Below are 13,495 nucleotides of genomic sequence, written 5' to 3'. Positions count from 1 at the left end.
AATAGGAAGTCTACAGAATGGGAGAGACTGTTTTCCAGCTGTGCATCTGACAGATTTAGTATTTGGAATATACAAAAAAAAAAAGAGTGAAAATGAGCAAACAGGCAAACAAACCTAAATAACCCTTTCAAATAAGGGACCTGAAAGGAGAGGGGTCTCAAAAGAAGAAGAAGAAAAAGGCAAATAAAGAGCTTAAAAATGTTCCCTGTACCTAGCCACTGGGGAAATGTTTATCAAATGAAGTTTGAGATTTTTGTCTTGCCCTAGCCAGAATGGCAAGGACCATCAAAACAACTACCAACAAATACTGTTGCTGCTATTGGGAACTGGTTCAGCCACTCGAAATCAGTGTGGAGAGTTCTTAAAAAGCTAAAAATAAATCTACCATATGACTCAGGAATACCACTCCTTGGCATGTGTTCAAATGACTCAACGTCTTATTCCAGAGATACTAACTAGTTCAGCCATGTTTATTTCTGCTCTAGTAAAATATCTAGAAAATAAAAACCACCTAAATTGTCCTTCATCCAATGAATGGATAATGAAAAGATGGTATATTTGCACTGTGGAAAACTATTCAGTTGTTAATAAAAATGAAATCACAAACTTTCCATTCAATAGGTAAAATTAGAGAAGATTGTATTAAATGAGCTGACACAAAGCTGGAAAGACATATGTCATGTGCTTTATCTCATCTGAGGTTCTTAGCTCCAAATATTAAGATGTGAATAGATAATCTGGATTTCTCATTTTCTAATGTGTAAAATCTGTGGCTTGAGCGAAGTTATGATGCATGAGAGATGAACACTTGACTCACAGTTGGTGCCACTGCTTTAGAAGGGGTTGAAGGTATACATGAAATATCAATGTACTTTGTTTACACTTGTGTCTTATGCTCAAGATATTTCGTTATTATAAACAAACATTCCGATCTACAAAAGTTGAAAATTCCCGAAGCACTTCAAGCAATATTCTAATCAGTTCTTTCATATTTTAACTTCTAAAATTATTTTCTATACTTTCTTAATACCTAATAAGTGATTGATTAATTTTGAGAAATACATCTTTGAGCAGTTCCATACTGGTTTAATTATTATAGTTTTATGCTACATTTTAGTGTGCTATGATATACATTTTGCTTAATTTTTCTACATTTTCTCTCAGTATCAAAATGAAAAAAGATGACTATAGATCCATAATTATCCTACATTAACAATCTCCTATAATTTTATAGAAATAAACTTTCCCCCACAGTACTGAAACAGTGAAACTAGGACTTGGGAGGCTATAGCACGAGAGGAACAAGTTCCGTGTTAGTCTGAGATACAACTCTGCCTCAGAAAGAAGCCAAAAAGCACTACTTTCTGATTATACTTTTCAGGCAGAGTTAGGAACTCTTTTCAACTGATACATGTAATATTCATTTTAACTCACTATTGGCCTCACCTAAATTTGTCTTTAATTGTATTGCTTGGTATAATAGTTACTTTTTTCCTTTAGAAAGCTTTTCTGCCTACCCTTTCAAGTGTTATTAATAATCCTGCGCCTCAAGGGAATTATCTTTACTAACTCTAATAACCAGTCATGTTCTTTTGCTTGGTGAATCTTATAGAACTGTATGTAGTTAAAGCTTATTCTAGCGAGGGAACCCATATTATCCACATCTGTTGTAAATGAGAAACAAACCCTAGAGTATGTAGACAATATATTCATGGTCTCATAATGAATCAGTTGCTATGGGAACTGATCAAGATATATTTCTTACATGATATTAGCTTTTTCGGTTAGATTCTTACTAGATTGCAAGCTCCTTAAAAGCAGCAAGCACCCAGGTCTACACAGTTTTTGTACCACTCATAGATACACTATTATAATTTATGGTTACTAGCTACTTTGTCAATATGAGTAGACACTGCCTACAAATTAAAATGAGATACATACTTAGGGCCATTTCCTTTCAGCTGCCCATTAATAACTGCATAGAAAGCACCATCTAGTGGTTGGTGTATGGTGGGTGTTACAATGACTTGGCTTTTTTGGTGTTCCCCCACCCCCCACCCCAAGAATAACAAAGTCCTATTTTAAAAAATAACCTATTTGGCATAAACAGATTATAACTTAAAACTTTAATCAAATTCATACAAAATTTTTATGATTCTTAAATTAAAAAATATTTAATTTTATTTTATGTCCATTGTTGTGACTCCCAGGAACTGGAGATTCAGACAGTTGTGAATTGCCATGTTGGGTCTGGGAATTGAACCTGGGTCCTCTGGAATGGCAACCAGTGTTCTTAACCAGTGAGGCATTACCCTAGCCCTATATTCTTAAATGTTTTAAGGTATTTTTCTTTCTAAAGTGCATTTCATGTTGGCTGATAATAAACTTTAATATGATGAATGATTAATTTGAGAAACATTGGATATAATGAATGCCTCAAGTATATAAAATATTTTATTTGCTTATACACATTATTTAAGATTTAGGGATGTTTTTGATTGTTAGATATTGAGAAGTGTAAATACATGTGTAATGGTAGTTCAAATTGTTTTTAATTTTATTAATAAAATTCTATTAGTTTTCTTTGCATGATTTTTGGGATCGTAATCTCTATTCAGAGAAAGATTTATTACAAATGTCTGAAAATGCAAAAGATGTCATTTTTTAATTTATAACAAAATCTCCTCTGAATATATTCCTACTTAAAACATAGATATACTTCCCAATGTCTAATATATTAGTATTCATTGTAGATAAGCATTTATCTACAATAGTCCTTCTATTAATTATGCAATTGAGTGTATACAATATGTACAGTCTAATTCAGATATTATGACTGTTGACTATTATCTTAAGAATTAGTGAATGTGTGGCTTCTAAATTTTGTAAATTCATAGTTTAGAATCAAGAATTCATCTTTACATAAGTCAGAATTTCATATTTTAAGTTAACCTCTGTTCCTAAAGTTAGTGTTTTATATGAGTTTATTTACATTTATGTCTTTTGCCTAACAAGTCTTATTGCCTTCAATAATAACCCTTCTCATTTGATGACTGACTGTGTCTCAATAAACCTATCATGTAGTTTAAAATGTTATACCGAAAACAACACAATCTATGTCCCTGTGTATACTAGCAATGACTGCATAGCTCTCTAGTTTGCTTTCTATTACTGTGCTATAGTCCATGACCCAAAGCAACTTGGAGAGGACAGTGGTTGTTTTGCTTTTGTGTTCCAATCACTGTCAATCAGTCCATTACTGAGGGAAGTCGGAGCAGCAAGTCAAGGCAGGAACCTGGAGGCAGGAACTGAAATAGAGGTCATGGAGGAGTGATACTTATTAGTTTGTTCTTCTGGCTTGCTCAGCTTGCTTTCGTATACCATTCATGACCACCTGTCCAGACATGACATATCTTAAAGTGGGCTGGGCCCTCCCAAATAAATCACTTTGGGGGAAAATGCTCCATAGGGGTCATTTTCTCAATTGAGTTTCCCTTTCCAATTGACTCTAGCATGTGTCATACCCAACACAAAAACACATGTTAAGTTCAAGTGTTAGAGTGTGCTTTTACTGGAACATACTCTTTTATAATGAGGAAAACAGGTTTCAACAGGATGGTGGCATCTAGTTTGAGCTGAAGGTAAATAAAAAGATTCAGGGAGATTCTCCAGTAATAACTAGAGGAAGAAAAATATGGAAGACAAGGTAGGAGGCTAGTTTACTTGTTAATCCACAGGTGCTGAAGATGAAACATTGACTAACAACGTTTTATATCTTCCTTGTTCAGTAGTTAGTTTGACAAAACGTGTTCGGCTTTCTCGTACATGCATATTGTGTTGTTTGCATACGTGATTGTAATTCCCGTTGGGTTGTTTTTTCCCTAAGCATTTCATCTCTACAGTAGTGTGTGGTTTGGGATGTTAGAATGTCACTTACCATCTTCCCACTCTCTATGTGTTTTTATCATAGAGAATGAGACTTTCCTGGCTCCAGAACATTACTCCCTGGTGTGGTTGAATTCAGAGCCTCCAGCCTTTGTGTGAAGCTTGGAATGGTTAAGAATTGAGCTATTAGTAATGAAAGAGCAGGAGCAAAGGAAAAAAAAGGATAAAATACAGCATTAGATGCTTCAGGATCCACTTGTGAATCGGAGAATAGCTGACATCAAGTGGCAGCTATTCTTAGCTAGTTTCCAAGGTCATGCTGCTACAGACTGAGAGGTGATTCATTACAAATGATCTTAGAAGAAAAAAAAGGTGTTCTTACAACCTGGACAAGTCACAAACCATATCAACCAGGATGTCTTATGAATTTTCCTTTCATTTTAGCATCTTTAAAAAGATATTTCTCAGCTGGACATGGTAGCACACACCTTTAATTCCAGCACTCCAGAGGCAGAGGCAGGGATAGGGGCAGGGAAGGGGCAGGCAGGGGAAGGGGCAAGGATAGAGGTAGAGGCATTTCTGTGAGTGCAAGTCCAGCCTGGTCTATATACTGAATTCCTGGATGGCCAGGGCTAGATAGAGAGACTCTTGTCTTAAGAAAAGAAAAACAAAAACACAAACAAAACCAAAACGGTTTATTTCTCAGCATGTAAAAGAGCTATCTACCAAATCCAGCAATTTGGTTTTTATCCCTGAAACTCACAAAGTAGATGGGAGAGCCAGACTGCTTTATGTTATTTTCTCAACATCACACATATTCTACAAATTGTGTGCAACACACACACACACACACACACACACACACACATGCACACACACACACAGAGAGAGAGAGAGAGACAGACAGACAGACAGACAGACAGAGAGACAAGAGAGAGAGTAAATAAATGTAAAAAATGAAGAGATATTTATTAGCTTAAAATTATAAAACTTTTATTTGCTTATTGTGAGAAGTTGAAAAGGAAATCATACAACAAGAAAGATCTTAAATATAAAAAGCCATTGCCATTTGTATGTACCCTTTCATGTTTGAATTGCTGCTTTAAGTTGATTTCTATGTCAGAGAGTAGCTGTTAAGTTTATATTTAATGATTTTGCCTTTTCCTCTTATAGGCCTGCCATGGGTGTTCTTCTGGATCAAAATGTGACTGCAGTGGTATAAAAGGAGAAAAGGTAAATTCTGACTAAACAAATACTGTTCATAAATTAATTGTTCAAACCAGACTTCTATCAGTGCCCGAATAAATAAAATAGATTCTACTGCATTGATTAATTTAGGGTGGGAACTTATAAAAATTAGACTGTGTCAGGATCAACAAACATCTTTATAAAATATTATATGATAAATATTTTAGGCTTAGTACATATAAGTTTACATTCTATTTTCTGCTGGGGATTGGAGTCAGGGCCTTGTACAATCTGAGCAAGCAGTCTACAACTATGCCACATTCCTAGTACTTCAAAAAAAACCCCACAAAAATAGCATCAAGAAAGCCACAGAAGCTATTAAAAAGTGACCAGAAACTCTTAGGGTGCACCTTAGAAAAGGACAAGGAAATGGGCAGGGAACGGGGAGCAGAGATTGGTGAATCTAAACAAAATTAAATATGGATAAAAGTCCTTTCTAAACACCTATTACTTTGCAAGCGAATCATTTTGTTCTGTCTTGTTTTGTTTTGTATGGGATCTCCTTTGTAGCCCTGGCTGGCTTGGAGCACACTATGTAAACCAGACTGGACTTGAACTCAGACAGAACAACATGCCTCTGCCTCCCGAGTGCTGAGATTAAAGATGTGAGCCACCATACCCAGCCTTACAGGAGAATAATAATAATAATAATAATAATAATAATAATAATAATAATAATAATAATAATAATAATATATAATAATAATAATAATATTATTATTATTATTCTAGCTCTTGGTCTAGACAAAGTACACCTCAGATGACATATAACTTGGTGACATTTTTCTTCTAGTGCCTTATTTGTCTGTGTGTCAGTAACTGACATCAAATTAGAAATTTAAAACAAGATAGTGAATTACAGACAAGAGAATTATACTATGAGAAAGGGATCTTACATTACTCTTTCCTTTTTGTAACCCAATAAATACTTTTAGTGAATAAACAACTATTACTAATTATATATGAAGTTAGAGACCATATCTTTAGTGAATTTTTTTCCAATTAGTCCTGGTGCCAATAGTTTCATTTATTTATTTCATAGAATCTTATTTACCAGTTCCATTCTGTCATGTAACACACTACCCCCTTAAAGAACACTTCTTAAGAGTTATTAAATGCTGTTCTATATAACACCTGTGTGAGTAGCATTTTTAGGGGAGTAGCTTTGCAACAAGAATTCTTCCTATAGTGTTAAATTATTGAAAATTATTCATTTGAGAACACAGAGGAGGGAAGAAAGTGAAATAGATTGTCCTTTAAAGAAAAGGAAGCAGACTTGGAGAATTTACATGTATGTAGTTATTATTGTTTATATTTCTCAGTCTGCAAGATGGGTAAATCCTTACCAAGAGTCATGGTTATGGTCACAGTGACCTAGAGAAAATGGTTCAAGGCTCCAGAGTGGCTGGAAAAGAAGGAAGACGTAGTAAAGTAGAAGACAGCACACAGTGGAGAACAAAAAATAAAGTTGAAGATCCCATTCAAATTCTCAGTTAAGTTTTGATTTTATATGATGTATAGAGGGAAATACACAGAATCTAATAAAAAGAAGTAGTAGAAGCTTAAGATAACTGAGTATAGATTAACTGTTCTCTGATGAAAGGATAAAACTCCATTTAGTCAATCAGTCATGAACTACTTCATACAAAAAAAAATAATGCTCTTTAGAAGAAAATAAAATAACCTAGTGTCTTGTTCTATTACCTGTAATATGCAGTATGCAATTAAAGCTTACCAATAATAAAAAGACGAATCACAGAAAATTATTAAAACAATACAGGTGCTACCTTTTGGAATTTGAAGCAGATAAAGTTAATATATTTATTAATTTAAAGGGAAAACCCATTCACAATCAGTAAGCATATAGTAACCACAGATCACTGGCAAATACATGAAAAAGAAAAATGAAATCCGAAAAAGAAAAAGCAATTTATCCAGGAGTATGATAGCAAAACTGTTGGCTTGGAGCTGGTTACAAATGCACATTTCCAGGATCCACAACCTATTTACCCCATCTCGTTCTGGTAATGGTGGAAAATAATTGGTTTCGACAAGCCCTCCAAGTGGCTCTGTTACAAGCTGGAGTTTTGGATCTATATATTTCCTTTTGACAGTAGATAAAATTCTTCTAATTATATTGTGGCAACTTTCTCATTGTGGTACAGAATTATAAAGACAAAATAAGAATTATAGAAAGAAGATGTCATTGTTTTCATTTCTTCACTAAGATCTTAGCCTTTAACTTGCACATTTTAAGATATTCTAACTGAAAATAATCTACCACTAGGTACCATTATAATACATTGTCTTAAATTTTTCCTATGTCCACAGCCAATTGTGTTTCTGGACAATTTGACATTATCCTCCAAATACTATTCTCAGTGATATCGCCTGCCATACTACCACTCAGGCAGCAAAAGCAAGAGGTCTGGAAGTTCAGGGACATACTAGTTACACAGCCAGCCAACTTACATGAGAAACTCCCTCAACAAAAGAACAACTATTTTTATCATCATTTTCAGGAAACATTTTTATTGTTATTATAAACAGTACTTCTTGAAAAAGGTGCTGTTTGAAAGACTTTTTTTAAATTCCAGATCTTGGTACTGTATCTTAGGTAATCCATCAATTAGTCTTTTTGAAGGTGCTGAGCTGGGGTGTGACCAGGGGTGGGGTACTTGGCTTTGTATTATATCTGAAAGTGTAGGTTTGATATCTATTGCCACACAATAAAGAAACAAGATTTAACACAAAATAGTTTTCCTTTGTATAATTTATGAAAATCAGAAATATTAGCTTTTCTGGATTTGTATAAAAGCCTTCACTAGAAATTAAGGATGCTCATTTGTAAATTGATGTTTACCTGATATTTGTTCTCTTGGACACTAAGAATACAACGTTGAAGATGTGCCATGATTGTTTCCATGTAGGGATGAAGAGTAGGCGGTGTCCAGGTTAACATAAATTTCGGAGTGGGAAAGATGAGCTGTGTTCTGTGTATCAAGTTTACACTTAGGAAAATTATAAAACTTCTGTCATGACTTTTCACACATAAAATGAAAATAACAATTTTACTTTGTGTTAAAATCGGGAGTAAGAAGTAAGATAAAACAAAACACTGAAGGAGTTCGAACTGTCTGGCAAACCGAAAACACTCAACACAGGTTTGCTAATTTTACAGTCTGAGGTTTAAGCGCCTGTGGAAATGTCTAAGAGATTTGCTAATAAGAATTTACCTTTACTATTTCAATTTTCCATGGAAAGAAAGAAGAAGGCAAGAAAAGAATCTAAGTAATACTTATATTTAAAAGATAGCAAAAAGAGGATAATACTATTTCACAAATCTCCTTTTTAAATCAAACATAGGCAAGCAGGATAAGTCCGTGGTTTGTTTGTTTTGAAGTTTGTCCTTCAGCCATAGGCAACTGCTTCATATTCAGTCTATGAATGTTTGAAAATTATAGCACAAATCGATAATGATTTAAAAGGATTATATGAATACCTATGAAGCAAATGTAGGCACACCACTAGTGTTAGCTTTTTTACTATGCATTTTAAGAAATTATGCAGAAAATCGTACTTTTAGTCAATTCTTACACAGGAAAGCTATAATTTTTTTTTTAATTTTAGTGAACGTTCTACCTCTGAAGGTCTCAAGATTGTTCTTCTAGAACTTTTTGCTACTGTATAGCATCTACTTTCTGCCTCTAGTTCTATGATAATGAGAGGGATTTTCAGGATATAACATTAAAAGTTAAAGCATTTTATTGATAACCATATAATTAAGCTTTTAGCATTCCATGTTTCCTACAATTTTTACTTTTACATACATATACATACATATATGTGTGCAACAAAAGTAATTAAAGAAAAAACGCAGTCAATTTGAGTGGAAGGTTATGGGGCATTGGAAGTTGGGTACCTAGGAGGGGCAGGAGGGTGGAAAGAGAAGGGGAAAGATTATGTAATATTATTGCCATTGAAATGAATAACAAAAATACATATCAATTTAAAAATATTTTAATATTTATTCTTTAATGCATATCTCTGTGTATCTTTGTGTGTGCATGCATGTCCATGTTTGTATGTGCATGTGCATGTGTATGAGTACTTGTTACAGTCTCTGAGTGCAGAAGTCAATTCTCTCCTCCAACTCTGTGGTTCCTGACAATTGAACTCAGTCAGGCTTTACCTGCCTAGCTACTTCACTGGCCAGTCTTTGGTTTATTCCCATTTATTTCTGTAGCCCAGAGAGTACTTTTGCTTTGAAAATGCACAGAGCAGGTGGGGAAGAGAACTGAATACCCAGAAGTACAGACATCCTGAGACCCCAGGACAGACTGCCACTTCTGCACACCTCTGCCCACATTCCTGGTCCCAGGCGAAACTGCACAGTGCCTCTGGACACAGGCATATAGGAACAGTCAGCCACCGGTACCTGTAGTTCTGGTCTGTGGCCAGGACTGAACTGAACCGACCAAACAGCTCCCTGTACCCAAATCCCATGGGGGGAGAGAACTGGACCCTTAGAAGTGTGGACACTCCTGAGAAATCAGAGGAGACTAACCTCTGCCCACATTCCAGACATCAGAGGGAATTGCATAGCGCCAACTGTGCCCTCTGGGTGCAAGGACCTAGGAGCAATCAGGGGCAAGAGACATCTGATTCTGGCCCATGCCAAAAGCTAAAAGACAGTCACCAGGAGCGTCTACATACCTGAAATCTGAGCACTTGTTCAGAAAAGCCTGAAAGAAAACAGGAAAACAGTTCTACAGGAGTGCTGACACATAGGCCTACGGCAGGGTCAAGTCACTCTCAGAAACAGCAAGACAACCAGTTTACACCAGAGACAACCCAATGGCTAGAGGCAAGCACAGGAACCTGAGCAACAGAAACCAAGACTACTTGGTATCATCAGAGCTGAGTTCTCCCACCAAAGAAAATACTGGATATCTAATCACACTGGAAAAGCAAGATTTAGATTTAAAACCACATTTTATGATAATGATGGAGGACATTAAGAAGGACATAAATAACTCCCTTAAAGAATTGCAGGATAACACAACTAAACAAGTAGAAGCTCTTAAAGTGGAAACACAAAAATCCCTGAAAGAATTACAGGAAAACATAGCCAAACAGGTAAAGGAATTGAACAAAACCATCCAGGATTTAAAAATTGAAAGAGAAATAATAAAGAAAAAAAATTGGACTGCCCTACAAAGGATAATAGATGGAAACTCCAACACAAGGAGAGAAACTACACTGTACAAAAAGCAAAAATATAATCTCCTTGCAATGAAACCAAAAGAGAGACACACAAATATAATTCTAACAACGAAAATAACAGGAAGCAACAATCACTATTCCTTAATATCTCTCAACATCAATGGACTCAATTCCCCAATAAAATGACAGAGACTAAGAGGCTGGATATGTAAAGAGGACCCAGCATTTCGCAGCATTCAGGAAACACACTGCAGAGACAAAGACAGACACTACCTCAGAGTAAATGGCTGGAAAACAACTTTCCAAGCAAATGGCGAGAAGAAACAAGCTGGAGTTGCTATTAAAATAGACTTTCAACCAAAAGTCATCAAAAAAGATAAGGAAGGACACGTCATATTCCTCAAAGGAAAAATGCACCAAGATGAACTCTCAATCTAAATATCTATGCTCCAAATGTAAGGGCACCTACATTCATAAAAAAGAAACCTTTAAAGCTCAAAGAAATACATTGCACCTCATACAATAATAGTAGGAGATATCAACATCACACTCTCATCAATGGACAGACCATGGAAACAGAAATTAGAAAGAGACATAGAGAGACTAACAGAAGTTATGAACCAAATGGACTTAACAGATATTTACAAAACATTCCATCCTAAAACAAAAGGATATACGTTCTTCTCAGCACCTCATGGAACCTTTTCCAAAATTGACCATATAATCGGTCACAAAACAGGCCTTAGCAGATACAGGAAGATAGAAATAATCCCATACATCCTATCAGACCACCACGAAATAAGGCTGGTCTTCAATAGCAACAATAACAACAGAAAGCCCACATATACATGGAAGTTGAACAACAATCTACTCAAAGGAGTAGATAGGAGAAATAAAGAAAGAAATTAAAGACTTCTTAGAATTTAATGAAAATGAAGATACAATATACCCAAAGTCATGGGACACAATGAAAGCAGTAATAAGAGGACAACTCATAGCTCTGAATGACCGGAAAAAGAAACAAGAGAGAGCATATGTCAGCAGCTTGACAGCACACCTAAAAGCTCTAGAACAAAAAGAAGCAAATACACTCAGGAGGAGTAGAAGGCAGGAAATAATCCAACCCAGGGCTGAAATCAACCAAGGACAAACAATAAGGACTATACAAAGAATCAACAAAACCAGGAGCTGGTTCTTTGAGAAAATCAACAAGACAGATAAACCCTTAGCCAGACTAACCAAGGGTCACAGAGAGTGTATTCAAATGAACAAAATCAGAAATGAAAAGGGAGACATAACAACAGAATCTGAGAAAATTAAAAACAAAACAAAACATCAGATCCTACTACAAAAGCCTATATTCAACAAAACTGGAAAATCTGGAGGAAATGGACAATTTTCTAGACAGATACCAGGTACCAAAGTTAAATCAGGAACAAATAAAACATCTAAACAACCCCTTAACTCCTAAAGAAATCAAAGCAGTTATTAAAAGTCTCCCAACCAAAAAGATCCCAGAATCAAATGGGTTTAGTGCAGAATTCTATCAGACCTTCATAGAAGACCTCATATCAATACAGTCCAAAACAATTCCACAAAATAGAAATAGACAGAGCGATACCAAACTCCTTCTATGAAGCCACAATTGCTCTTATACCTAAACCACACAAAGACCCAACAAAGAAAGAGAACTTCAGACCAATTTCCCTTATGAATATTGACGCAAACACACTGAATAAAATTCTTGCAAACCAAATCCAAAACCACATCAAAACGATCATCTATCATGATCAAGTAGGCTTCATCCCAGGGATGTAGGCATGGCTTAATATACAGAAATTCACCAACATAATCCACTATATAAACAAACTCAAAAGATAAGAACCACATGATCATTTCATTAGATGTTGAGAAAGCATTTGACAAAATTCAACACCCCTTCATGATAATAGTCCTGGAAAGGTCAGGAATTCAAGGACCATATCTAAACATAGTAAAAGCAATATACAGAAAACCAGTAGCTAACATCAAAATAAATGGAGAGAAACTTGAAGCAATCCCCGTAAAATCAGGGACTAGACAAAGCTGACCTTTCTCTCCCTACTTATTCAATATAGTTCTTGAAGTTCTAGCCAGAGCAATCAGACAACAAAATGAGGTCAAAGGGATACAGATTGGAAGGGAAGAAGTCAGAAATCACTATTTACAGATGATATGATAGTGTACTTAAGGGACTCCAAAAGTTCCACCAGAGAACTACTAAGCCTGATAAACAACTTCAGCAAAGTGGCTGGTTATAAAATTAACTCAAATAAATCAGTAGCCTTCCTCTACTCAAAAGATAAACAGGCTGAGAAAGAAATTAGGGAAATGACACCTTTAAAAATAGTCCCAAATAATATAAAATACCTTGGTGTGACTTTAACCAAGCAAGTGAAAGAACTGTATGACAAGAACTTCAAGTCTCTGAAGAAAGAAATTGAAGAAGATCTCAGAAGATGGAAAAGATATCCATGCTCATGTATTGCTTGCAGGATTAATATAGTAAAATGGCCATATTACAAAAGCAATCTACAGATTCAATGCAATCCCCATTAAAAAATTCCTACTCAATTCTTTATAGAGATAATAAGAGCAATTTGCAAATTCATTTGGAATAACAAAAAACCCAGGATAGTGAAAACTATCCTCAACAATAAAAAAAAACTTCTGGGGGAATCAACATCCTTGACCTCAAGCAGTATTACAGAGCAATAGTTATAAATATTGTATGGTATTGTTATAGAGACAGGCAGATAGATCAGTGGAACAGAATGGAAGACCCAGAAATGAACCCACACACCTATGGTCACTTGACTTTTGACAAAGGAGCTAAAACCATCCAATGGAAGAAAGATAGCATTTTCAACAAATGGTGCTGGTTCAACTGGAGGTCAGCATGTAGAAGAATGCAAATAATTCCATTCTTATCACCCTGTACAAAGCTTAAGTCCAAGTGGATCAAGGACCTCCACATCAAACCATATACACTCAAACTAATAGAAAAAAGTGGAGAAGAGTCTCAAATACATGGGCACTGGGGAAAATTTCCTGAACAAAACACCAATGGCTTACGCTCTAAGATCAAGAATCGACA

General features: G+C 35.4%; 1 protein-coding gene across 1 annotated transcript in view; it reads left to right on the top strand.

The window, feature by feature from the left end:
- LOC116888646 (collagen alpha-5(IV) chain-like) overlaps positions 1–13,495 on the top strand; it is a 760,537-nt gene that overhangs the window by 587,710 nt on the left and 159,332 nt on the right. The window contains exon 2 of the mRNA XM_032889937.1: positions 5,059–5,118. Coding sequence (XP_032745828.1) covers positions 5,059–5,118 — 60 coding nt within the window. The remainder of the gene's footprint in view (positions 1–5,058; positions 5,119–13,495) is intronic.

Source organism: Rattus rattus, chromosome X, assembly GCF_011064425.1.
Source record: "Rattus rattus isolate New Zealand chromosome X, Rrattus_CSIRO_v1, whole genome shotgun sequence".
Lineage (NCBI taxonomy): Eukaryota > Metazoa > Chordata > Mammalia > Rodentia > Muridae > Rattus > Rattus rattus.
Note: the sequence above shows the minus strand (reverse complement) of the source record. Positions and strands in the feature narration are given on the sequence as shown.